Genomic DNA, 27375 nt, shown 5'->3' with positions numbered 1-27375 from the left:
ATAGTTACAGGTGGAATGAGTTATTAGTGACTAGATTAGCTGTGGGTTAATGTCCCTTCAGCTTGGCTAAACTTTAGACAGATTTCTTCCTTACCACAGACCCCTGACATCCATTTTCTTAGAGCATTTACTTTAGAAAACTTACAACTGTAAATTATTTCTCTGTTTCTTAGAGATGTAAATCTTCTCCCAGGCTCTTGATGGTTTTACAACACAAGGAAAGTCTTCTCAAGGGCCTGAAAGCCATCCTTTTGAAATGCAGCCATCAGAATGATATCACCCCTCTCTCCCAAGTTTTGGGAGGGCCTAATTTCAATAAGCAACAATTAGTAAACAGAGATGGCCTAATTATACTGACCAATCTTCTTTTATAACTGTCATTTATTACTTTCCCAGTAGCTCACCCCAGCACTTAAAACTCTCTGACCTGTGTTTCAGGGGAGTTAGATTTAGTCTCCTACTCCTATTGCAACAGTCTTGAATAAAGTCTTCTTTAACCCCACCCAGTGCAATTTTTCTTCAACACTCCATTCAGCAGGTAGAATGCAACCACGAAACAGATTTTTCTAGGCATAAGGAATTGTGATGATATAAAAGTGGAAATGAAGAATAAAAGAAACCCCTTGTCCTCCCTGCCAGCCAGCCAACAAACAAACAGATAAACAAGATTTTGCCCTAGAGTAAGGGAGTATAAAGGCAATGAAGTGTAGGGAGTGATGAGTGTGGTTCAGATTCAAGCAGAAGATCAATTACAGTCATTGCAGAGAATCACAATATGTGCTCACCTCTCAGAGGCTGGCTGGGCTTTGGGAAGACTGAACAAAGGCTCAAAGTAAAGACTTCCACAGAAGGATTCCTTTCACAATGACTGTCAATTCAATTCTCCAGGAGCCACCTAATTTTTTAAATAAAACTACAGATGAAGACCAACCATCTTAGTCTCTAAAGACCCTGCAAGTATGCTGGGATCTTGCCACTATTTAGAAAGCTTCTCTTTTAGAATTAATCTCTGAGCATAGCTGTTAGCTAGAAGGAAAATTCTGGATAATACCTGAGTCTGCAGAACTAGGGTCATTCACCTGCCCTCTAAAGATAAATGAGGCATCTTTAAACCTTGAAGAAGCAGAGAGGTGGTGGGTAATTGTTCAAACACTTACAAGCATTAAAATAAAATCATGAACTTGCAAGGTAAGAAAACATATGGACTCTAGAAACAGAACTAACAAGTCTGTGGTATTGACATGTAGATAGATAGAGGTATATGAGAGGAACACAATAGAAAGTAAATAAAAACCAAAATATCATTGGACATCAGGTATAATAAATGTGCTTCTCAAATCAGTGAGACCACATGGACTATTAATTCATTAACTGATGTAAGAGCAATTGGGTAGTCATCTATAAAAGTATAGTTTGATCCATCCCTTATTCCTTATATAAGAGAAAATTACCTACAGAACACATTTAGAAAAAACAAAATGATCAAAGTACTAGAAGAAACTATAGGAAGATTCTTTGATAATGTGGAAGTGAGGGAAGCCTTTCTAATAATAACACAAAACTTTGAAACCATCAATTTTAAAAAGTCTTGATTAAGTAAACTATAAAACATTTTTAAAATTTTGCATGGCAAAATAACCATAAGTTAAGTCACAAGACAAATGCCAAATCAGGGAAGATCATTGTAACTTATAACACATACACAGAGCTGTATGCCTAATGATAAATAACTCCTTTAAGTCAATACAAATAGACAAACAACATCCCCAAATTGGGCAAAAGATATGAACAGGTAGTTTAGAGAGAAAAGTAAATACAAATGGAAAGTAAGCATATGAAAAGAAGCTCCACTTCACTCTTAATACAAGAAATGGCACAGAGATAATATTTTTTACCTGCCAAAAGAGCAAAGGTCCAAAATATTGATAACATGTTTTATTGATCAGGACATAAGGTTTTCCTATATATTGCCAGCGATGGGGTAAATAATTATAACCTCTAAGGAGGGCAATTTGGCAGTGGTTATCAAAGAGACAAATATACATGTGCCCTGAACAGTAATTTAACTTTTGGGAATGTACCTATCAGATAATGCTTGCACATCTAAAATATAAACAAGTTTATATTAAAGCACTTTAATAACGATATACCAGAAGTAATATAGGAGATAGTGAAATAAATTATGGTACATTCGCACAATTAAATACCAGGTAATGCTCTATTTTGTGTTATGGAAAGATCTTCATTAATTTAAATTAATAGATTGAAAAAGCAAGATGAAGAACAGTGTGTAGAGTATGATACTATTTGTTAATTAGCTTAAAAGGGAGAAGTAAAGGAGAAAAAGAAAGTATATTCATATTTGCTTGTATTTTGATTAAATATCCCTAAAAGGATATACCTGACACTGTGGTTGCATATGAAAGGGGGAAATGTTAGAGATCCCACATCCATATACCCTAAAATTCTCTTATTTGACATCTTATAATATTAAATGTTTCATTTAACCCTTTCTCAAATCTACTATGGCTGATGATTATTTAAGGTATGAACTGTTGTTGATGTTATGCTCCGATCTTCACAAATGGAGGAGAGACCCTACATTGTTCTCTGATAGACTTTGGTGATATTTTTAGCCTTCATCATAGGTATGAAAACTTTCAACTCCAGAAATCCAGAGTCTGGAGTACTCTTAGGAATTTGGAAAATCTTTCAGAAATTGATATCTCTGCATTAATGCTGTGTTTCCTTTGTCCACAAGCACTTTTCCTCTCTCATGATGGTTGTATGTGTGTGCACACATGAGTCTGTACATATATACACATAAGTATGTGGTAGGGATTGGAAATTATTTTGAAGTGTATTTGCATTTTTCCTGCAAGATGCCTCACAGTTTCTGGGAGACTTTCCAACCAACTAGTGACTCAGAAAGGGTTAAATACTGGTAAATAACAGACATCTCTCACAGACTACCCTCTACCTTTTCCTATAGCTACTATTGTTAAGTCTAGTTTGTCACTTTCTCTTGGGTGTGGATGACTAGAATAGCAGTATAGTCACCTGTCTGTCTTCAGGCTCTCTAAGTTCCCAGTTACACACAACCAATGAGATGTTAGCATAATCTTTAAAAAAATAATTTACTGCCTTCTTTACCAAATTTGTTTAGGAAAGCCTGATGGTACTACAAGTTGAACTGCAGTTAATCTTAGCAATTATGTTGTAAGCATGCATGTGTTTACACATTGGGTCTTTGTTCATTATCCTGGAATTTCTCTCTATTCCTGTTTTTAAAGATATTTATTTATTTATTTAACAGACAGAGATTACAAGTAAGCAGAGAGGCAGGCAGAGAGAGAGAGAGAGAGAGAGAGGAAGGGAAGCAGGTTCCCTGCCCCGCAGAGAGTCCGGTGTGGGGCTCCATCCCAGGAGCCTGGGATCATGACCTGAGCTGGAGGCAGAGGTTTTAGTCCAGTGAACCACCCAGGTGCCCCTCTATTCCTGTTTTTATTAGTGGGGAAAATGGCCTTATTTTTTTGTTCATAGCGTAAACAAATTTTCCTCTACTACATAAAAATGAACTAGAAAATCTAATTTACTGGTCACTTCTTCAAGAAGAAAGTCTATTTTTAAAAAATTTTTTGCTTTGTTTTGTTTTTAGAGACCTTCCAGGGGGTGAATTGTCTATGCATGAATACAAAGCCACATTTTACTGAGTGCTTATAAAATGCATTCAATTGCCTGGAGAGAAAAATGACCACAACGACCTCTAATTTTAAGGTAAAGAGACTTCTGGGGAGGTAACATAATGATAACTAATAGACCTTTGCAGTTTATAAGTGCTTTCATGCAAATTATTCCATTTAATTATAATAAGAAGAAATCTATTATTCTCATTATAAAGAATAAGAAAATGGAGGCTTCAAATGATGAAGTCAGTTGTCCAAGGTCATGCAGCCAGTAAGAAATGGAACTGTGACCCTAACTTACATTTTCTGACACCATATGTCATATTCTTCCACATATGATTAATAGTTCCCCAACCTGTCATGTGACATTTTAGTGCTTTTTATTAAATACCCCTGAAATCCTGGTACTTAAGTCACTGACCCACAGTACAGGTTAAATAAAGAGGGCCTTTTTTGAAAGGGTAAGGGAAAACAATATTGATATTTTAGAGCTAGTGCTTGTTTATATCATGGAGAAAGCCAGAAGTCCTGTCTAGAAAGGAGCACTACCTTATCACTGCACATCTGGCTATATATAAGTCACAGGTAGAATACTCCCTTTTCCCTGAATGATGGGGTTGTTCCTAATCTAGTTAGCTATCTTTTATAAAATGACCCATGGGAGAAATTCCCCCCAGAGTTTCAAGCCAGAAAAGAGCTCTTTTCTCTATATATCTGATAATATTTTCTTTATAAAGACAGGTCTGTAGACCACTTTTGTCTTGGCTTGCTAAGAAGCTTAGAGCCAAGTTGTATGCTTAGTTGAAGTCATTCTCCTTAGGTTTGCTGGAATATTTTCTTTCTTTTGTCTCTCATCTAAAATTTTTCTTTTAAACTATCAGGTTCATATCTTTTACTATCGCTTTAATGGGGTCTTATTTTACTGTAATTATATCTTTTATTGCAAGCCTTCTCAAGTATTTTTTGAAGATAGGCAGAATATAAATATACAGAGTCCCACTCTAAGTAACACTAGTAAGAATATGAGCACTTACTCCATTGGAAAAAAAAAAAAATAACAAAAGTATACCAGATACAAATGGTTTTTTAAATGCTTGAGAAGCTCAAGTGGAAGACATTTGTGTTGTGAATACAGAGGGTAATAAGGGTAATGGAGGCCTGTTTTCTTTCCTTTATTCTTTGTTTTTATTTTTTATTGTTGTAAGAACATTTAACATGGGATCTATGCCCTCTTAACAAAATTTTAAGTATACAATACAGTATTGTTAATTATAGAGCACAATGTTACGCAGCAGATCTCTAGAACTTTTGCATCTTGCAAATTAAAATTTTATACCTGTTGAAGAGCAACTCCCCTTCCCCCCTCCCAAAGCTCCTGGCAAGCACCAGTCTATCCTCTGTTTCTATGAGTTTGACTATTTTAGATACCTCATGTGCTATAGACTGAATGTTTGTGCCCTCTAAAATTGTTGACATCGAATCCCTAGTGTGATGATATTTGGAGGTGGAAACTTTGGGAAGTAAGCCCTCATGAATGGGCAGTCCCCTTCTAAGAGACCCTTGAGAGGTACCTTGCCCCCTTTCACATGAGGACACAGTGAAAAGATGACTGCATGAAGTAGGAGGTGGGCTTTCACCAGAAATTCACTCACAAATTTCTCAGATTCCTTTATCTTGCACTTCCCAGCCTTCAAAACTGTGAGAAATAAATTGTTATTGTTTATAAGTCACCAAGACTGTGGTCTTCTATTAGAGCACCCTGAATGGACTAAGATATGTAAGTGGAATCACATAATATTTGTCCTTCTGTGTCTGGCTTATTTCACTTAGCATCACATCTTCCAGGCAAAGAGGTATATGAAAAGAAGTTCAAGATCACTTAACATCAGAAAAATGAAAATCAAAATTACAATGAAGTATCATCTCACACTTGAGAGAATGGCTATTATAAAAGAAGAGGGATGCTTGGGTGGCTCAGTCAGTTAAGTGCCTGCCTGTGGCTCAGGTCATGGTCTCAGAGTCTTGGGATCAAGCCCCACACTGGGCTCCCTGCCCTACTGGAAGACTGCTTCTCCCTTTCCCTCTGCCTGCTGCTCCCCTTGCTTGTGTTTTCTGTCTCTCTTGCTCAAATAAATAAATAAAATCTTACAAAAAAAAAAAAAAGAAAAAAGATAACAAGTATTGGCAAGGAGGTCAGAAAAAGGGGAACCTTGTGCATCGTTGTTGGGAATGTAAAGTGGTGCAGCCACCATGGAAAACAATTATGGAATTTCCTCAAAAATTAAAAATAGGACCACCATGTGATCCAGGAATCCCACTTCTGGATATTTATCCAAAAGAATTGAAATCAGGATCTCAAAGAGACATCCACACTCCCATATTCATTGCAGCATTATTCACAACAGCCATGCTATGGAAACAACCTAAATGTTATTAATGGATCAACGGACAAAGAAAGTGAGGTATATACTTGGAATGGAATATTATTCAGTCTTTAAAAAAAGAAGACAATCTTTCCTTTACTTTTACAATAAAGGCTCAATGTCACTATACCAAGCCTTTCATATTTTAGCAACAATAAGTGATAAGGTATTTGCTATTGTATGTTGCAGTTTTATTTAAAATGCTTTAATATTTCACTGGTGTTTTATAATTATGAGCACTTGGTATGATATGAATAGATAAGAGATAATTTTCTTAGAAAATTCCTGATTGATACAGAATTGGATCAGAAGGGCAGAGGAGTAGCAGACTGAAATGACATCAAGTCATAGGAGTTCAGCTAGATAGTTATCAAGCTACAAACACCTACAAGTTATCAAACACCTACAAACTCAACAAGAGATCAAAGAGAAGAGCAGCAATTCTAGGAACAGAAAATTGACCACTTTCTGAAAGGCAGGATATGTGGAGAAGTGAATCCTAAGTGATGGGAAGATAGACCACAGGGGAGGGGCCAGCTCCCAACAAGCAGTGAAGCAACAGAGCACAAAACCAAAACCTTTAGAAGACTGCTCCACTGAGGGCATTGCTCCAGAGGCTAAACATAGTTGGAGCCCTCACAGGGATAGTGTGGTCTCAGGATCCACGGGGTCACTGAAAGATCGGGGGTGTCTGAATGTTGCAGAGCTCCCAGGTATTGAGGAGGGAAGCTGACTACAGCAACAGAGCCGAGCCATGAGCTCTCAGCTCAGGGTTACCTTAAACCATGGTCCAAGGCAAAGTCTGGCCACTGCTCTTTGAACAGGGACCCCACAAGTGGCAGATCCAAGGAGACTCACCTTCCCCCTCTGGAGGCAGGAATCTGCTGGGTTTGGAGACTCCAAATGGGACTGTGTGTCAGAGATAGAAACGCTCGATCACAGTCCAGGTAAGCACGAGTGCAGCTAGAGACTAGGGAGAGGGGAGTAATTGATCCCTTTTCTCTGAGGGCACACTGAGGAGTGGGTCCCTGAGCTCTTGGCTCCTCAGGGCCAGAGACTGAGAAGCCCAATTTTCATTCCCGCCCTCCAGAGCTCTATGGAAAGCATTCAAGGAACAAAAGCTACCGAGAGTGAACTTGAGCAGATTTCTTAGCCTGGCGCCTGGCAAGGGCTATAAAATTCTGCCTCAGGCAAAGACACTGAAGAATCACTACCACCGGCCCCTTCCCCAGAAGATCAGCAAGAACATCCAGCCAAGACCAAGCTCACTGAACAAGGAAAACAGCCTAACTCCAGAGATAGGAGAAAGCCATGCATGAAATTCATGGCTTTCTCCCCATGATCCTTCAGTCTTGCAAAGTTAATTAATTTTTTTAAATTTATTTTTTTCTTATTCTAATTTTTTTAACTTTTACTTTTTGCTCTTTTAATGTTTTTTAACTAGTTTATTTTAACAATACCTTTCAAAAAACCTTTTTAAACCATCATTATTATAGTCATATTTCATCCTTCATTCTATTTAACCTTATTTTTTGTGTATGTATGTATGTATATATATATATATATATATATATATATGGGTTTTTTCTAAAAAAATTTTGGGATACAATTTCTCCTAATAGATCAAAATACACCCTAAATCTGGCACATGGCGTTGTTCTACTCTCCAGCCTAAGCACATTCTCTCCCCCACACCTTTTGTTTTCTTTTTTCTTTTTCCAACCAACTTATCTTATCTATTGCTTTTTTAGGATTTTTAAAAAATTGTCATCTTTACAGTCATATTCCATCCCTTCATCATGTTTAGCCTTATTTTTGTATATATCTTTTTCTTTATTGAAAATTTTGGGAGGTAGTTTCTTCTGAGAGACCAAAATACACCCAAAATAAAGTGAGTGGCTCTGGTCTATTCACCAGTCATATATATATATATATATATATATATATATATATATTTAAATATATATAGATTTATATATTTATACATAAATATATAAATTTATAATATATATATTTATGTATATATATTTAAATCTATATATTTATATATAGATTTATATATATTTAATATATATATATATTTAAAATTTCTTTTTACCCCCTTTTTACTCCTCTGGTTTGTGGTATATAAATATATATATTTAAATATATATATATATATATATTTACAATGAAGTATCATATATATATATATATATTTAAAATTTCTTTTTACCCCCTTTTTTCTCCTCTGGTTTGTGGTGTCTTCTGACTTGGTAAGCATACATCTTTCTGGGGTCTTTGCCACCCTTTTAGTATTTTATTCCCTTGTTTATATATTCTTACCTGGATAAAATGACAAGTCAGAAAAACTCACCACAAAAAAATAACAAAAGCCAGTAGCAATGGCTAGGGACCTAATCAATACAGATATGTCAGATCTAGGGTTCAGAATGATGATTCTCAGGTGCTAGCTGGGCTTTAAAAAGGCATGGAAGATATTAGAGAAACCATGTCTGGAGAAATAAAATCCCTTTCTGGAGAAATAAGAGAACTAAAATCTAACCAGGCTGAAATAAAAAAAGCTATTAATGAGGTGCAATCAAAAATGGAGGCTCTTACTGGTAGGATAATAAGGCAGAAGAGAGAATTAGTGATATAGAAGACAAACTGATGGAGAATAAAGGAGCTGAGCAAAAGAGAGAAAAACAACTACTGGACCATGAGGGGAGAATTCAAGAGATAAGTGATATCATAAGATGAAACAATATTAGAATAATTGGGATTCCAGAAGAAGAAGAAAGAGAGAGGGGGGCAAAAGGTATATTGGAGCAAGTTATAAGAGAGAATTTCTCTAATATGTCAAAGGGAACAAGCATCAAAATCCAGGAGGCACAGAGAACCCCCTCAAAATCAATAAAAATAAATAAAAATATTAGATTGGCAGCAGACTTATCCACAGAGACCTGGCAGGCCAGAAAGAACTGGCATGATATATTCAGAGCACTAAATGAGAAAAATATGCATCCAGGAATATTATATCCAGCTAGGCTGTCATTGAAAATAGAAGGAGAGATAAAAAATTTCCAGGACAAACAAAAATGTAAAAATGTGCAAACACCAAACCAGCCCTACAGGAAATATTGAAAGCGGTTCTCTTAGCAAAGAGAGAGCCTTAAAGTAGTAGACCAAAAAGAAACAGAGACAATATACAATAACAGTTACCTTACAGGCAATTCAGTGGCACTAAATTCATATCTTTCAATAGTTACCCTGAATGTAAATGGGCTAAATGCCCCAATCAAAAGACACAGGGTACCAGAATGGATAAAAAAACAAAAGCTATCAATATGCTATGTGCAAGAAACTCATTTTAGACATGAAGACACTTCCATAGTTAAAGTGAGGGGGTGGAAAACAATTTACCATGCTAATGGGCATCAAAAAAAAGCTGGGGTGGCAATCCTTATATCAGATCAATTAGATTTTAAGCCAAAGACTATAAGAGATAAAGAAGGACATTATATCATACTCAAAGGGTCTGTCCAACAAGAAGATCTAACAATTTTATATATCTATGCCCCTAACATGGGAGCAGCCAACTCCATAAACCAACTAATTACAAAATAGAAGAAACACATAGACAATAATCCAACAATAGTAGGGGACTTTAACACCACCCTCACTGAAATGCACAGATCATACAAGCAAAAGATAATAAGGAAATAAAGGTCTTAAATGACACACTGGACCAGATGGACATCACAGAAATATTCAGAACATTCCATCCCAAAGCAACAGAATACACATCCTTCTCTAGTGCACGAAACATTCTCTAGAATAGATCACATCCTGGGTCACAAATCCGGTCTCAACTGCTACTAAAAGATTGGGATCAATCCCTGCATATTTTTAGACCATGATGCTTTGAAGCTGGAACTCAATCACAAGAGAAAAGTTGGAAAGAACTCTTTAACCTCCTAAAGAGCATCCTACTAAAGAATGAATGGGTCAACTAGGAAATTAAAGAAGAATTGAAAAAATTCATGGAAACAAATGATAATGAAAACACAACTGATAAATATCTGTGAGACACAGCAAAGGCTGTCCTGAGAGGAAAGTATATAGCGATTCAAACCTTTCTCAAGAAACAAGAAAGGTCTCAAGTACACAAACTAACGCTATATCTAAAGGAGCTGGAGAAAGAACAGCAAAGAAAGCCTAAACCCAGCAGGAGAAGAGATCCAAGCAGAAATCAAGACAGTAGAAACCAAAAGGACAAATCAATAGAAGTAGAACAAATCAATGAAACTAGGAGCTGGTTCTTTGAAAGAATTAATAAGATTCATAACCCCCTGGCCAGACTTATCAAAAAGAAAAGAGAAAGGACCCAAATAAGTAAAATCATGAATGACAGAGATCACCACCAACACCAAAGAAATACAATTATAAGAGCACATTATGAGCAAAAATATGCCAGCAAATTCGACAATCGAAGAAATGGATGCATTCCTAGAGACCTATAAACTACCAAAACTGAACCAGGAAGAAATAGAAAACCTGAACAGACCCACAAGCAGTAAGGAGATTGAAGCAGTCATCAAAATTCTCCCAAAACACAAGAGCCGAGGGCCAGATGGCTTCCCAGGGGAGTTCTACCAGAAATTTAAAGAAGAATTAATACCTATTCTCCTGAAACTGTTCCAAAAAATAAAAATGGAAGGATAATTGCCAAACTCATTTTATGAGTCCAGCATTACCTTGATCCCAAAACCAAACAAAGACCCCATCAAAAAAGACATCACAGACCAATATTTTGATGAACACAGACACAAAAATTCACACCAAAATACTAGGCAATAGGAATCAACAGTACATTAAAAAGATTATACACCACAACCAAGTGGAATTTATTCCTGGGCTACAAGTTTGGTTCAACATCTGCAAATCAATCAATGTGATACAATACACTAATAAAAGAAAGAACAAGAACCATATGATACTCTCAATAGATGCTGAAAAGCATTTGACTAAGTACAGCTTCCTTTCTTGATCAAATCTCTTCAAAGTGTAGAGATAGAGAGTACATACCTCAATATCATCAAAGCCATCTATGAAAAACCCACAGAGAATATCATTCTCAATGGGGAAAAACTGAAAGCTTTTCCACTAAAATCAGGAACACAGCAGGGATGTCCACTATGACCACTGCTATTCAACATAGTACTAGAAGTCCTAGCCTCAGCAATCAGACAAGAAGAAGAAATTAAAGGCATCTGGACCAGAAAAGAAGAGGTCAAACTATCACTCTTTGCAGATGATATGATACTTTATGTGGAAAACCCAAAAGAATCCATTCCAAAACTGCTAGAATTCATACAGAAATTCAGTAAAGTGTCAGGATATAAAATCAATGCACAGAAATCAGTTCCATCTATACACCAACTACAAGACAGATGAAAGAGAAATTAAGGAGTCGATCCCATTTAAAATTGCACCCAAAACCATAAGATATCTAGGAGTAAATGTAACCAAAGAGGCAAAGGCTCTGTACTCAGAAAGCTATAAAGTACTCATGAAAGAAATTGAGGAAGATACAAAGAAATGGAAAAACTTTCCATGCTCATGGATTAGAATCATAAATATTGTGAGAATGTCTATGCTACTTAAAGCAATCTACATATTTAATGCAGTCCCTATCAAAATCCCATCCATTTTTTTCAAAGAAATGGAACAAATAATACTAAAATTTATATGGAAACAGAAAAGACCTTGACTAGCCAGAGGCATGTTGACAAAGAAAGCTGAAGTTGGTGGCATCACAATTCCAGACTTCAAGGACTATTACAAAGCTGTCATCATCAAAAGAGTATGGTCCTGGCACGAAAAAAGGCACATAGATCAATGGAACAGAATAGAGAGCCCAGAAATGGACCCTCAACTCTATGGTCAATTAATCTTCAACAAAGTAGGAAAGAATGTCCAATGGAAAAAAAAAAAACAGTCTCTTCAACAAACGGTGTTGGGAGAATTGGACAGCCACATGCAGAAGAATGAAACTGGACCATTTCCTTACACAACACACAGAAATAGACTCAAAATGGATGAAGGACCTCAGTGTGAGGCAGGAGTCCATCAAAATCCTTGAGGAGAACACAGGCAGCAACCTCTTTGACCTCACCTGCAGCAACTTCTTCCTAGAAACATTGCCAAAGGCAAGGGAAGCAAGGGCAAAAAAATGAACTGCTGGGACTTCATCAAGTTCAAATCTTTTGCACAGCTAAGGAAACAGTTACAAAACCAAAAGACAACTGACAGAATGGGAGAAGATATTTGCAAATGACATATCAGATAAAGGGCTAGTATCCAAAAATCTATAAAGAAATTATCAAACTCAACACCCAAAGAACAAATAATCCAGTCAAGAAATGGGAGAAAACATGAACAGACATTTCTACAAAGAAGATATCCAAATGGCCGACAGACACATGAAAAAGTGCTCCACATCACTCAGCATCAGGGAAATACAAATCAAAACCACAATGAGATACTACCTCACACCAGTCAGAGTGGCTAAAATTAACAAGTCAGGAAATGACAGATGTTGGAGAGGATGCAGAGAAAGGAATGGAACCCTCGTACACTGTTGGTGGGAATGCAAGCTGGTGCAGGCACTCTGGAAAACAGCATGGATGTTCCTCAAAAAGTTGAAAATAGAGCTACCCTATGACCCAGCAATCACACCACTGGTTATTTACTCTAAAGATTAAAATGTAGTGATCTGAAGGGGCATGTGCACCCAAATGTTTATAGCAGCAATGTCCACAATAGCCAAACTATGGAAAGAACCCAGATGTCCATCAACAGATGAAAGGATAAAGAAGAAGTGGTGTATATATATATGATGGAATACTATGCAGTCATCAAAAGAAATGAAATCTTGCCATTTGCAATGACGTGGGTGGAACTAGAGGGTATTATGCTGAGCGAAATAAGTCAATCAGAGAAAGACAATTATATGATCTCCCTGATATGAGGAATTTGAGAGGCAGAGTGGGGGTTTGGGGGTATAGGAAAGGAAAAAATGAAACAAGATGAGCCTGGGAGGAAGACAAACCGTAAGAGACCCTTAATCTCACAACATAAACTGAGGTTTGCTGGGGAAAAGTAGGGAAGGAAGAGGGTGGTTGGGTTATGGACATTGGGGAGGGTATGCGATATTGTGAGTGCTGTGAAGTGTGTAAGCCTGACAATTCACAGACCTATATCCCTGGGGCAAATAATACATTATATGTTAATTAAATAATTAATTAAAAAAGAATTGTATCAGAAATCAATCTGTATATATCTCACACCTATAATTATGTCACATATACAATTCTGATATTGTAGGTATACTCTACATGTCCTACACATGTACACACATAGAAGCATGCACACATTTTTCAAAACAATGACTACACAAAGAAAATCAGTTATATAGTCCCTAAGGATTGACAGTGGGAAACACCCTTTATGGTCTGATAAGACATAGGAAAAGTAAAACTGGCTGAGAAGGTGTAAGATGAATCAGAAAGACCTAAGAAATTTTTAGTACTGTCAAATACAGACTTAGGCAAGGAGAAACTTAAAAAGATTATTACAACAGGGAGAATCCTCCTTCCTCAGGATTTCAGGCATCTCAAAATCAAACAGAAAAATGCCTTTTTTTTTTTTTTTTTTTTTGCCTTTTTCAATAACGAGGGGTAAAGCAAGTCTATAGGAACATGGAGGGGAAATGGAGCAGCAGGGGGAGCTGAGCAGAGGATATGAAGAGAATGGCATTAACAGGAAATGTTTCTCTCTTGTCAGTTGATTCTGAATGAACTCTTAAGGGAAGATGTCCTCCTGCATTTAGGACTTGTTTAGATTTGGGGCCAAGCCAAACTTCAGGACCCTGTGGGGAAGGGAGATGCTAAACTACAGCTCGGTCAAATCAAGTCAGTGGGTAAGAAATAGGCCTTTGTGAGGACTTGGTCAGTATTGGCAACCTAATGAAAAGTATGCACTATTGAAATGTTAACTACTTTTTTGTCTAAAATATACTTATAAGAAGCTTAGTGGATTCAAGAAGCAAGCAAAATATAGTATCAGAAATTCTGCATTTATACCCATTTGCATCACTAATATACGCGTGATTTCAGCTTGTCATTTTTTTTTTGCACAAAAAACCAAAGAACTTAAATATCTTACACAACTATATCAATTAAATTATGCATTTATTATGCTAATATATCTTTAAAGGAGTATAAAATGAGGATCTAGCAACATTCTTAGAGGAACCTCGTTGAAATACACATACTTGAGATTTATTGGTCATTTGTCCTTAAGAGATTAAGAAGTGGAAAGCTTTAAAAAAGGACAATCTGCCAAACACAACCCATAAAACAGAAGATAAAAATTATGAGTCATGGAATTATTGAGTTGGAAAAAATCTAGTCCTACCTTTTAATTTTCAAATTAGGAAACTGAGGCCCAGTGTGAGGTGTTGTTTTGCAAGTCACAGAGCAAGGGAGTGCAGAGCCTGGAGCAGCAACATAATCAGAGAAATTTTCCTCTCTGAGGGTGAACTTTATGAGGACAATTTTGTTTTACAGGTTATTTAGTTCACTGATTATGAAAGTAAGGTAAAGTTATGATTTATTGTTGAATGAGAAGAATAGGTTGCAGAGAAATGTATTAGTGTGATATCTTGTTGTTAAAACACAAACAACAGTTATCTATCATCTATCTATCTATCTATCTATCTACCTATCATCATCACTTTTCTGTTTGTGATTGCATGAAATTGGAGAAAAGAGTAGAAGAATATACATGCTAACATTGGATATTCACAGGAGGGATAAAGCAAGAGGTAAGAAAAAAAAGTAAGAAAATAGAATTTTGTGAAATATGTGAAAATGAGAATTGCAAAATTCTACCTATATGATTATTTTTAATATATAGAAACTGAGTATACACATAGACAAGGACTAGAATATCACCAGAATATGCACATAGATTGACAATGGACATTAAAAAAATCATTTTGATCAGGGATTGGTTTAATAAGATTTTAAAAATATGTGTAGATAGTTTTTGCAGTAACATAAGAAAATAAATTAAATGAAAGCCACTGAAATAGTTATTTTAGCTCAAAACTGATCAAAAGACTTAATCACGTATTCATTAATAGTATTTACTTGGCAAACCTTTTATTATTACATTGATAGCTATAACATTTTATGTTTACATATAAATGTTTATATATATATGTGATTTTATATGTTTATCATATATAAATTATAACCTGTTTTTCAATGTATTTATTTACTAAATTGACATATACCTTTTTAAATTGAAAGGCTGACAATAAACATAAAATAATGTATATTTGCTGTAAAAACTTCAGAGAATTTAGGAGAGAAGAAAATAATAATCACTGATAAGCTTACCCAGAGATAGTCACAGTAAACCATTTTGCACTCATCCTCCAAATCTTTTTCATGCACGTATATTCAAAAATGGGATTAGAATTTACTTTGTTATCTACTCATTTCATTTAGTAATAAATTATGGCTATAATTCCATGATAATAAATTTAGATCTAATGTCATTTTAAATTATCTAATTAAAAGTTTAATATTTTATCATAGAGAATTACAGTAACTCAATTTATAAATTTTCTATAAATGTTCATTTGGTTTGATTTTAGTTTTTGAAGGACCATAAACAATGCTGAGATGAACACGTTTATATACACTTATTTTGTTCTTGTCCTCTTGCTTCCTTAGGATGCATTCCTCTAAGTGATAGTGTTGGGTACCATTGTTCTTCAACTTATAAAACATTTCATTTCCCAATTCTCTAGAACTTTATATTTGAGTTCCCAAAATACACATAGATGAGAAGCCTTTTTTTCAGGACAGAGTATCAAAGAAACAACCAGTATAAACTATAAAATTTTTTCATGGGTAAGTGACCCATGTTTATCAGCTAATTCTTGATTACACTTTAGGAAGACAAATTTGTATTTAAAAGCAATCATTATGATGATCCATAACTTATGGAGGTCTATTAGCTATATTTTGAATCAGTCTTAATTACTTTTACCTCTGTAGGGGCCCAAGGCAGGGGGGCCAAGGCAGGCGGCCCAAAATGTGCCACAATGGCATGCTGATTATTTTGAATTGAAGCTACTTGGGAAATACCTGGTACAAGAACACTCAGACCATCCTTTGTCCCCCTAAAAGCAAGAAATAGACCTCTCACATGGAAGGTACCCCACCCTGAACTAAGAAGTAAAACCATATCCTTATTACCAGAGATAGGGACTTCAAAGCCAAGGAAACTGTAGAAACAAGAAAACATGGAAACAAAACTTGTTAACTTTTTTACTAATCAGCTACCTCAACCAAAATTCTGCTTAGAATTCCTCACTAACTAAACTTCCCAAACATCGGTTTTCTTTATCCTGTCAGTTCTTCACGTATTTATTGTCTCTGTCTAAAAAGTATAAAAACTGCCTGCCTTGGTCATTTCTTTAGGTTTCAATTTCAGTGTTGGGCCTCCATGCACATGTAGTAAAACTTTGTTGTTGTTGTTTTCCTCCTATTAATTGGTCTTATGTAAATTTAATTCTTGGTCCAGTTGGAAGAACTTGAAGGGCAGAGGAAGATTTTTTTCTTCCCCTACACCTCCTATTCTCTTCCCAGTATGAATTGTTAGTTGTAAACTTTCTAAAATGCCCTGAAATTTATATAAAAGTTGTTCAACTAGTATTTTTAAAGTGTCTTACAAAGAAGATTCTTGGCAGCTGCTTTCCAATTTTATGGTGAATGTGTAAGAAGTATAGCCTATCGAAAATATCCATATCTTGAAGGTACTTATATGTATTAGAAATAAATAAAGGGCCACTATCCACCCTTTGTTTCTTAGGAAAAAATTTTAAAGAGAAAATGGATAGAAGGGAAAAGATAAATCAAAGAGGGGAGATATCATCCAGTATAGTCTACTGTGTACTAGGAATGTAGCTAACTACTTTATCATGTAGTAAGTCATTAGATTTTTCTAATGATGCTGAGGGAAGGCAGATATTTGTTATAGCTGTTTTCTGTGTGAGGAAGTAAGGTTTAGGCTGTGAAATGATTTCCTCAAGGTCACAATTCTCGTAATTGTTAGAGTGCATATCCAAACCTATGTCAAAAAGTAAAGTTGTTAACAATTTGAACTTCCTAGTGGTAGAATATATTGTCTCTGAAAGTAGTGAGCATATCATTGTGGGACATATTGGAGCAGTTGTTGGCTGATCACATATGAAAGATATTAGGGAAAGTATTCCAATATAGCTGAGAGACTGTACTTGTTACCTGCTCTAGGTCTTTTGAGTCCCTATTGAGTTGAATTAAAAACAATATACCAGTTCTAACTATTGATACATCATAGGCAAATATTAGGCCTTAGAGTAATATTCAACTATTTCATTTTTTAAGAGAAGCCTAATTTCACATATAAATATTACTAATAATTTCAAAACCAGAAAACCTCAGCTCTATCCTAATGATCAAAATCTATATTGTGTAGGTTATTATAGTTTTTAATAACTATTTCGAATGAACAGTTTTAAAAAGATTTTAGTGGCTATTGTGCTAAGAACACAATTGTTTGGTTGATTAAACACTATCTCTTGATAAAGATTAACTCATGCTAGTCTAATAATTACTATACTTCACATTTTTACATGGCCAGTGTATTATTAAGAATTGCTTAGATTTAATCTATCTGAACAAAAAGCTACTCAGTAAAGTGTTATATAAAATATAATAAAAATAAGTCTTCTCTTAATTTGGACAAAATAGGGTGCTTGTGTGCTAACGTATTCTACTACCCACCTTCCCCAGTTGGTTCTATTAAAAATAGTGCTGTAAAAAGAAATAAAAATCAAAAATAAATTATGTCTGTTACAAAGCATCTCATGGTTTTTAATGTGCAATTTAACAGCTCATGGATAAAGGAATATTGCTGGAGGCAAGGGAAAGTCTTCCTCTGAAAAGAAATGAAACTTAGGTCTTTATCAGCATTTATGCACTTTGGGACACAGGAGATATTTAGAGCTGTGACTCATTTAAATATATGACCATGTGACCTATACTATGGGAGGGCTTTGGAGTTGGAGATAAAGCTTTCGCTATACCAATAGTTAGGCTTTGCTATGAGGAAGTGGCTGGTTCTACACTTAAACACTCTTTGTTGGCTCTCTTTAGTGCCTATGAGTATGATTTGAAGTACAGAGAAAGAAGCAAAGGGCTGGCTTCTGTTGCTCTCTGTAGATAGTGTATTTGATTGAAAGGATAATGGATTTCAGGCGGGCTGGGTGGCTCAGTGGGTTAAAGCCTCTGCCTTCGGCTCAGGTCAGGATCCCAGGGTCCTGGGATGGAGCCTCGTATTGGGCTCTTTGCTAAGCGGGGAGCCTGCTTCCTCCTCTCTCTCTGCCTACTTGTGATTTCTGTCAAATAAATAAATAAAATCTTAAAAAAAAAAAAGGATAATGGATTTCAGGAAGAAACAAACCTACTTTTGAAGCCGTTGATTTTGACAAATTTACTTTTTCAGAGCCTTTCTTCATCTGTAAAATGGGTATAATAATACCTCGCCCAGTTATTTTGAGAACTGAATGAAAAATGTTCACAGGAGAAAAGTGCATAATATCTGACACACAGTAAGAAAGGAATACATTTCAGCTTTTTTCCTCTTTGTCATTTCCACAACAAGACAACTCTAGAAAATTGTAAATAGCTTAAAAAAAAAAAAAAGTTTTCCTAGAATTTAAGGAATGATATTTCCATCAACAACCTCATTAGAAAAACAGCTATCCGCTGCATCGTTGGCAAAGTATCTCTTGATGCTTATTATCTAGAGCTATGTGAGCAAATACCAAGGGCCTGAAAGCAGCTGAACATCAGGGAGGAGCAGATTCTGGGGGTGTGGAAATGTCTGTCCTGACCCCCCAGAAGGAGACCCTCTTTGTGGAAAGGGACAAGTGAGGCACTACATGTTCTTGCATACTAGGGCAAAGGTAGAGCTTAGATCAGGAGAAGAAATAAAACTTATTCTGCCTTGGTGAGTTCCTAGGTTCCTAGAAACTCTCAGTTAAGGATCTCTATCCTCTCCATGAGGATCTCAGCTATGAGGGACTCTGAACTGTAACTTGGCACTCAGACTCTTGGAGGAAAAGGAGCAAAAGCTTAGAGAGTGGAGTTGCAGATTAATGTTAGTGACTGTTTTCAGAGCTATGAACTCGCCAGTAAATAGCCCGAGTTATGCTTTATCTATCTAATATAGTGTATTCCATGATAAAATCTTTTATAAATTCATTTTAATAGCTTTCATTTACAAATAAAATTTAGATGGAATTGATATCTTGGAAAAAGTAGGTTTTTAAAAGATAAGAATCTAGAATATTTCTCTTTGAATATAATTAATGTTAAGTATAGGAAAAAAAATCCCAGCCTTAAGAACACCTTTTAACTAAATGTTACTTTTTATATTCATGTACTTAAGATGATTCCAATACAGTCCATACACTGATAGTCTGTCTAGTGTGGTTTTTTTTTGAAAGTCAATAAAGTAGATTTTTCTCTTTTCTTTGCCAGGGTATCTTGGAGTTTAATGATCTCTTTTAGTAGTTACTCTTCTCTGGTATCATCTGACTATTGGGTTTGTTACTACCTGAATTATAATTGACAAGCTACTATTCTAGGGAGCATAGCAAATTTAACATCAAGACTATGAGACTAACTGACATCATGGAATTCCTAAAGAAAGGGCTAATGTGTGTTTATCTCCACATATGTAAATCCACAGTGTAAAACACCACATTTCCCTTGTGGTAGGGCAAGGTGAGGAGTTGAAACTTAATACATATCTACATGAGTCTGACTCCACCCATATGCCATTGGACATATCTCTACAATGATCCTATATTAACCTCGTTTCTGTTGATTGGGAAATTGAATGAGTTGCCAAGACCCTAGTAAATAGCAGAACTGAGATTTGAATTCATGTCTGTCTGACTTTTTATTTCACCACTTGATTTCCCAATGACATGTGGTACCCAGTATGTATTTGTGGAATTTGCATGGGGTTATCACCTCTCTAGTCTATCTAGCCTCAAGAAGGAAAAGCCTGCAGTCTAGTAAAGTTGTAATCCACAATAACCTAAAGGTCAATTGGAATACCACATGGCATGGCCAATCACTTAGTGTATAATAAATATGAAATTAAGAGGCAAAAATTAACAGAGATATAGAACCAGACTTCGTTAGTAGTAATGAGTCTGAGGACAGAGTCTCCACTTTCATTTTCATTATCACTGTAGAAAAATAGTAAATAAAGGCAGGGTAGGATGGTGGTATAAGTGGTAGAAAGAGAATTAGGGAATATAATCTGTGGATTTATTTGCTACTAACGTGCCCCTAAAAGGCAGCTTTGCCTGACTGGCATTTTTAACATTTATTCTTATTATAACATTACCCTTTCATTATAATATCATATTATCTGTTTGAAGAATTTCAGATCATTAATGTTCAATGTCACCTAAGCCTTCCGATAGAAAAAGTACTATGTGCCTGCCTGAACATTCTTAGTATCAGGGAATTTCTTATTGATAAAAAAAAAAAAAAATGTTTACTTCGTCCCAATTAAAAATATGCATTCCTACACTTTCTTGAAATTATTCTGTAAGCATGTCTAGAAGAACCATGTGGCAACATACATTCCTAGGCTAGTTCTTTGAATACTAGAAAAATCTTCAATGTTTATCAGCATTTCTGTATCAGAGATGTGGCTATACACAGAGCTAATGTCATATTTGTGTCCCTAGATATATGCACACAATTTTGGTACTTTTAAAAATAATTTTTCAATTTTAAAAATCTTAAATAAATATGCATTTCAAAAAATTATGTAAGCTTTTAAACAATTATCACTTAATTAAAATGGGGTCCAGTCATATTAGAGCAATTCCTTATCTGTACCAGTATAGGAGAAATGAGTGAGGTGTTCATTTAGGCCTGAATATCCCCTTCAGTGACTGCCACCTCAGATTTCCATGCAACTTCTTATCCACCTTGGTCCAGTGCCTCATAAGAGAGCCATTTTCCAACTTTCTTGTGCTTAAGAGTCACATGGGGTGCTGTCTAAAAAGCTCCAGTGACTAGTCAAAAGGCCACAAAATCCCTTTTATCCTATAATATATTTAGACTTCTTTCTCACAGACCTTAATCTTACCATCGCAACAAAACCATCAACTATCACTACCAACTTAACCATGAGTTCTTCAGAGAGCTTAGCAGTCACTTGTTTTAACTCCAAATTGTATAGATCTATGTGATAATCTATGGTTATGCCACTACTTAGTGGCTGGGTGGAAATGAAGCCAGATCTTTTGATTCTTTCCAAAATAGTAGTTTCTCTAGCATGAATTGGGCTATTATTTTTATATTTAGCTATCTGGTATTTGACATCATCCATTAGTATGAAGCAAAAAGTCTTCAAAGAAAATTGCAAATGGAATTCTACTCTGAGCTTTAATTATAGAGAAAAAATAATACTTCATAGGGCAATATATTAAATAGTGACTGCAAAATCAACTATTTGTGAGACACTCTGCTAGGCATTCTGGGGTACATGAAGATGAGTAACACAAAGTTCTTGCCATACTGGAGCCCACAAACTGGGGGTAAAGTATTAATCACTCTTGCCAGGATGATTGGGACATTTCACTGAATGCGAAATTGCAGTGTATCAGGTCATCATACTTTACAACACACTGAAGTGCTTCATACTTAACTCTACACAAAGTTGAAACTCCATTAACGTTAACTGGCTTATTAGCATATGGGGAAAAAAAATCCCTCCATGTGCTGAATCAGTGTACTTAAAATTGATATTTAGAAGTCATGGTTGTTTGATATGAGTGGAAGGAAATAATTTGTAGCTGCTGTTATCATGATAAAAACATGAAATTATCTAAAGTCTCCTATAATTTTCTAGCCAGTTCCTGAGCAATTTACTAATTACAGCATAAAAGAAAGGTTTCCTTACTTGTGGTCTCACCGTTCATTTCTTTAAGTTCACTGTTAATTCCAACATCTATGGAATTCATTATTTTGTCAATCTGTGAGAAACAAAAGCCATATAAATAAATTATTAATTCACATTTAGCATTGTATTTTAAAATAATTTCCATATGCCAGCAGCATATATTCTTGATATTATTACTACTGCAATACCACAATTAAGAGACTGACTGAGAAAGTTTTAAAAGGAAGCAGACATCTTCTGAATTGCTTTTAAAAATACAAATTATGTTTCCCTTTCTTAAATGTTCAAAATCAGATCCCATTTTCTTTATATTTCTTAAAATGAACTTTGTTTGGACCTACATGGGTCAGTAAGTTAGGAATTGCGTATTCTTTAAATTCAGAAAGGGATGGGCTGAGGATAAATTCGTGGGAACACATCCCTTCTCTAGGGCATTCTTCCTGTTATGAAAGCATGAAACTCTGACTGTTGAAGTGGTGGGTTTCAGTCTGTGGGTGTGGCCATTGGAACCAAGGTCTTACTAAATGGCTGGACTAGTCACAAGTTGATTTCTGACACAGAATCTCAAGAATCCAGGCAGGGGGAAACACCTTAGTTCTAAGAGATAGGCTAAATGTTAATTAATCCTGCTGCATTCCAAAAAAGGATTTCAGATGTTATTTACAGAGTTAATAAACATAAGAAAAAGAAAGACTGAAAAGACTATCAATCTAGTAGTACAGTATTTACAGGAAGATATGATTATCTAAGCTTTTACCGTTTATGGTTTAATCCCTTCCTCATCATCCTAGCAACCTAAGACAGAAGTTTCAGAGAGGATATTACTTAAATGTCCCATTTGTTCACGCTGAAACAGATGTAGAGAGATTAAGTGATTTTCCTAAATAGCTCAATTCAGAATGTCAATACCAGACATTTCTAGTTCTCAGAATACTGTGGTGACCTATTGTACTTCAAAACCCAATCCACCTGCACAGTTTTTTTTGAGGGAGAAAATGTGACATATTAGAATGAAATGCTAAGAGAGAGTGTGGTCCATTCTTTGAAGAAATTCAAGAAAAGGTAAGAAACTTAATTTAGTCCTCCTTAGAGACAAGGATGATATTTCATAAACTTGAAAGGACACTTACTTTCTGACTAATTGTATAAAATGAAGGACTTTGTCTTTAAGTATAGCTTAAATTGGTGATACATGACCTCAACATATTTTTTCTTTAATGTCTCTCTGAAAACTGTAAAAGGGAAATATTAAGTAATTTGGGTTTTTTATAAGGCACTTGGAGAAGAGCCAGGACTATTCTTTTTTTTTTTTTTTCCGAGAGAGAACATGAGCAGTAGGTGAGAGTCAGAGAAAGAATCTTAAGCAGGCTCCATGCCCAGGGCCAAGCACAGCATTGAGCACAATCTCACAACCCTAAGATCATGACCTGAGCCAAAATCAAGTGTTGGATGTTTAAACAACTAGGCACCCCAAGCCAGCACATTAAGGTTAGGAATATAAGGAGTTTATGAAAACTTAAGTTACTTTAAAGATGGGAGATGAGCTAAGAAAGAATTTAGCAACTAGCAGAATGATACAGGGCTGCAGAAATATGAAAGTTTTTCTCAATTTGTCTGCTACAGTGCTTGATAGGACATAATGTCGACATTCTCTTGTACCTCATAGCTAGTTATTACTTCTGCTCGACATCAATTTCTATGGAAACCATAGATTCCTCCACATGCGTGGAATTGTATTTGTTTTTACACTAGCTGTGAAATTATCATGTATTACCCCTAGAATCCTGCCCTTCCACTTGTAACTGTCTATGTCTGTTAGTTGTCATTGCTGTTTTTGGTTGCTTTTGTTTTTTGTTTTGTTTTGTTTTGTTTTTATTTTTGTTTTGCCTCTGAAAGACTTAAAAAACTGAAAATGCTTCCCCCCAAACTTCCCATGATCCAAAGTCTTATATAAACAACAACAAGAAGAACAAGTCTTACTTCTTCCCATTCAGAAGTGAAGGATGGTGTTCTTTCAGAATTCCCTTTAGAACTATGATCAGCAGTTGAAGATTCACTCCAGTTAACTTTTGATGTTTTCTCATTTGAAGGGTATGCAATGAGATCAGAATCTGATTTAGAGACGGTTTTTGACAAATGCATGTCAATCAGGGCTTTTGGCAATGACCTTATTCTCCCCAAGGTACAGGCTCTCTCCACAAATCCTCCTGTGTTCATAATCCACTGGTCCCCATTCCGGGATCCACTCCTAGTTGTTCTTGTGCCAACAATGGTATGGTTTTCAAGTTGGTTGCTTTTTTTGTGAAAAATTGTTCGACTGACCACTTTGGGTTTAATTTTCTTTACCAAAGTTTCTGAATTATTTGCTATTGGAGACTTCTTGAAAGGCAAAGGACTATTTGCCAAACTAACTTCATCTTGTCCTTCTTCACGTTCGTCTCTTTTCCCATAGAGATGAAATGGGTTTTCAGGGCACTCACAGGCTGGAGAGGATCCATGGAGAAGGCCCTCAAATTGCCCAGGATCATATTCTTTTGGAGGATCACTGTCTTCCTGTTGAGAAGGGTCATCTGCAAAAGAGAGGAAAGACGTCAGGATGGTTGATTATAAGGACTCCAAAAGCCCTGTTATGACAGCAGTGCCTTTTCAAACTTGTGCAATACCTAGACATTTTATTTGTTGGTACAATGATATCTTCACTTTATGAAACACTCATGATCCTACAGTACCATGTATAAGATGAATGTGTGTGTGTGTGTGAACTGGATCTTTCTGATATACCTTATAGTACATTTCAAAGATATGAACTGAGTATTAATTGAGTAATTGTATACTGTTCTTCCTTGTTCCCAGATATATTTTATATTGAATAACAAAACTTCACTTAAAGTGAAACACTCATGTCCAAACCCTCACAATAAATGAATCATTGTGTAGTAGGACATTGGGCAGGTAAATCAAGATTATACATAATAACACCCCTTTGCTCTTCTCCCAGCAAATAAATGCAGAAACAAAATCTTTGAAAGAAGTATAATTAGAAGTAATTTAAAGTTTAAATTAAGAAGTAATTTAAAAATACTGATAATATTACTTTAAATATAAAATCTAAAAAAAAATAAAAATAAATAAAATAAAGAATTATTCTATAAGTTCTATCATTTAGACAAAAAGGATTTGTTCAGGCTTAATGTAGGCAAACAATGCAGAAGTAATTTAAAAAATACTGAGAATATTACTTTAAATATAAAATATAAAATAAAGAATAATTCTATAAATTCTATAATTTAGACAAAAAAGATTTCTTCAGGCTTAATGTAAGCAAACAATGCAACCCATAATATCGCTAAAAAGTGAGATCCTTTTATAAGAAACTGATGTTGAGCTATTAACACAAAGCTCTCTTTTTCTTTCTTCTCTGAAATAGCATTAGTTATTTTTTAATTTCTTCAGATCTTTGAAAGAGTAACACAGAGGGGTGCCTGGGCGGCTCAGTGGGTTAAACCTCTGCCTTTGGCTCAGGTCATGGTCTCAGGGTCCTGGGATCAAGCCCTGCTTCAGGCTCTCTGCTCAGCAGGGAGCCTGCTACTCCCTCTCCTGCCAGACTCTCTGCCTACTTGTGATCTCTCTCTCTGTCAAATAAATAAATAAAATCTTTAAAAAAAGAGAATAACTCAGAAAAGAAAAAAAAATTATTGCTTTGTAATTTTTTCTAAGATAAAACGTAAATATTCTCTGAGACAAAATATACAATTCTTTTGTATGATCTAATTTATATCTTAAAGATATACTGTGTAAAACCCTGGCCAAAGAACTTAGCAAAGGATGTCAGTATACTTTTTTGATTGGTCATTTAGTTCATATAGCTGAAGATTTGCCACAATCAGAAGTTAAATTATGGGATAAGCTCATAACCTAATCTTGTAGAAAGAGTCAAAAATAGCCAATGTGGTGGATAATAAAAATCCAAAGCTGACTTGCTGACTTGCACTTTAAGTACATTGGTTATTATTATAAATTCCAAACACCAAAGTTTTCATAAATTAACAAGTAACATTTAACAGGTATGTACTATTTTATAGGCACCGGATTAGGGGTCATATTTACAAGGTCTCATTTGATCTGCATAACAATCCTGTGAAATGATTAATAATTATTATGATTATCTGATAGAGATATAGCTAAAATATTGGACTCATATTTAAACAAATTGGCAACCATAACAAATCTTAATAGATACTTGCCCAGAGAATGCTACAGACAAACCAATGCTCCTTATTACTCTTTGGTCACAAGTCCCTGCACTGTTCTCTCCCTCATTGATGATTGAGGCAGGTTTGTTCCTGACCTTGCATATCCTCATACCTAACCCTGGTTTTTGTTTGGCTTTCCAAGCAGATGTCCCCTGCTCAGACCTTGTCACAATGATATCCTGAGATGGAAGAGAGAAGAGTGATAGGAAGAGAGGTCCCAAAGACAACAATCTAAAGGAGGAAACACTGCACCCACCTAGCACTATAATAATCTCTCTGTCTTCTCACAAAACCTGCATCCCTTTCCATTGTAGCAACACTATGTCCTTGATAATAAGTACTTTTGTCCTTCCCTCAAGACAGAGACCCTTCCTGGGGTATAATAGTGAGTGCAGAGTGAGTGAACACAGCTCTGAATTCTCACTAAAGCTAGGGTTTATGGTCTTTTATATCCATTTTTTGAAAGTAAAAACAAACATTTAAACAACTTGTTACTGAAATTTTCCTAGAGGTTAAGCTGAGATTCAAACCAAGATCTAACAGATTCCCATATCCACTAGCCTGGAAAATATATTAGTATTTAGATAGAAAAACAGTCTAGGGTTCAAAGGAAAGAAGTAGACTCTGTGGGAGGGCAGGTGTTTCTCCTATTTATGACTATTACTGGAATTTGGGATAAGAGAACTAAAAAAGTTTTTTTTTTTTTTTTCCTACTTCCATGGAAGCAGAATTATACCAAGAGGAAATAAAACCTGGCATTCTGTTCCAATCAATTTTCTCTTTTTCTTTCCTACGCTACTTGGATCCATAGTGCTTTACAACATAATAGGTTGGTATGGATGACAGGAATGGGTAAGAAATGTAAAAGGAAGGAGGAATTCAGAAATAAGGACGTTTAGAATTTTATTTTGA

General features: G+C 35.5%; 1 protein-coding gene across 16 annotated transcripts in view; it reads right to left on the bottom strand.

The window, feature by feature from the left end:
- Positions 1-27375, bottom strand: part of ANKS1B (ankyrin repeat and sterile alpha motif domain containing 1B) — a 1113310-nt gene that overhangs the window by 427967 nt on the left and 657968 nt on the right. For 11 of the 16 annotated variants that reach the window (XM_082739199.1, XM_082739197.1, XM_082739179.1 and 8 more), the window contains 2 exons: positions 24191-24780; positions 22211-22283 (listed from right to left, as the gene is read on the bottom strand). In XM_082739199.1, the coding sequence (XP_082595325.1) occupies positions 22211-22283; positions 24191-24780 (663 nt within the window). The remainder of the gene's footprint in view (positions 1-22210; positions 22284-24190; positions 24781-27375) is intronic. The other 5 variants (XM_082739194.1, XM_082739195.1, XM_082739198.1 and 2 more) reach the window with 1 other exon arrangement.

The sequence above is a fragment of the Mustela nivalis genome, assembly GCF_964662115.1.
Source record: "Mustela nivalis genome assembly, chromosome: 7".
NCBI lineage: Eukaryota > Metazoa > Chordata > Mammalia > Carnivora > Mustelidae > Mustela > Mustela nivalis.
This window is presented reverse-complemented; position numbering and strand designations above follow the sequence as displayed.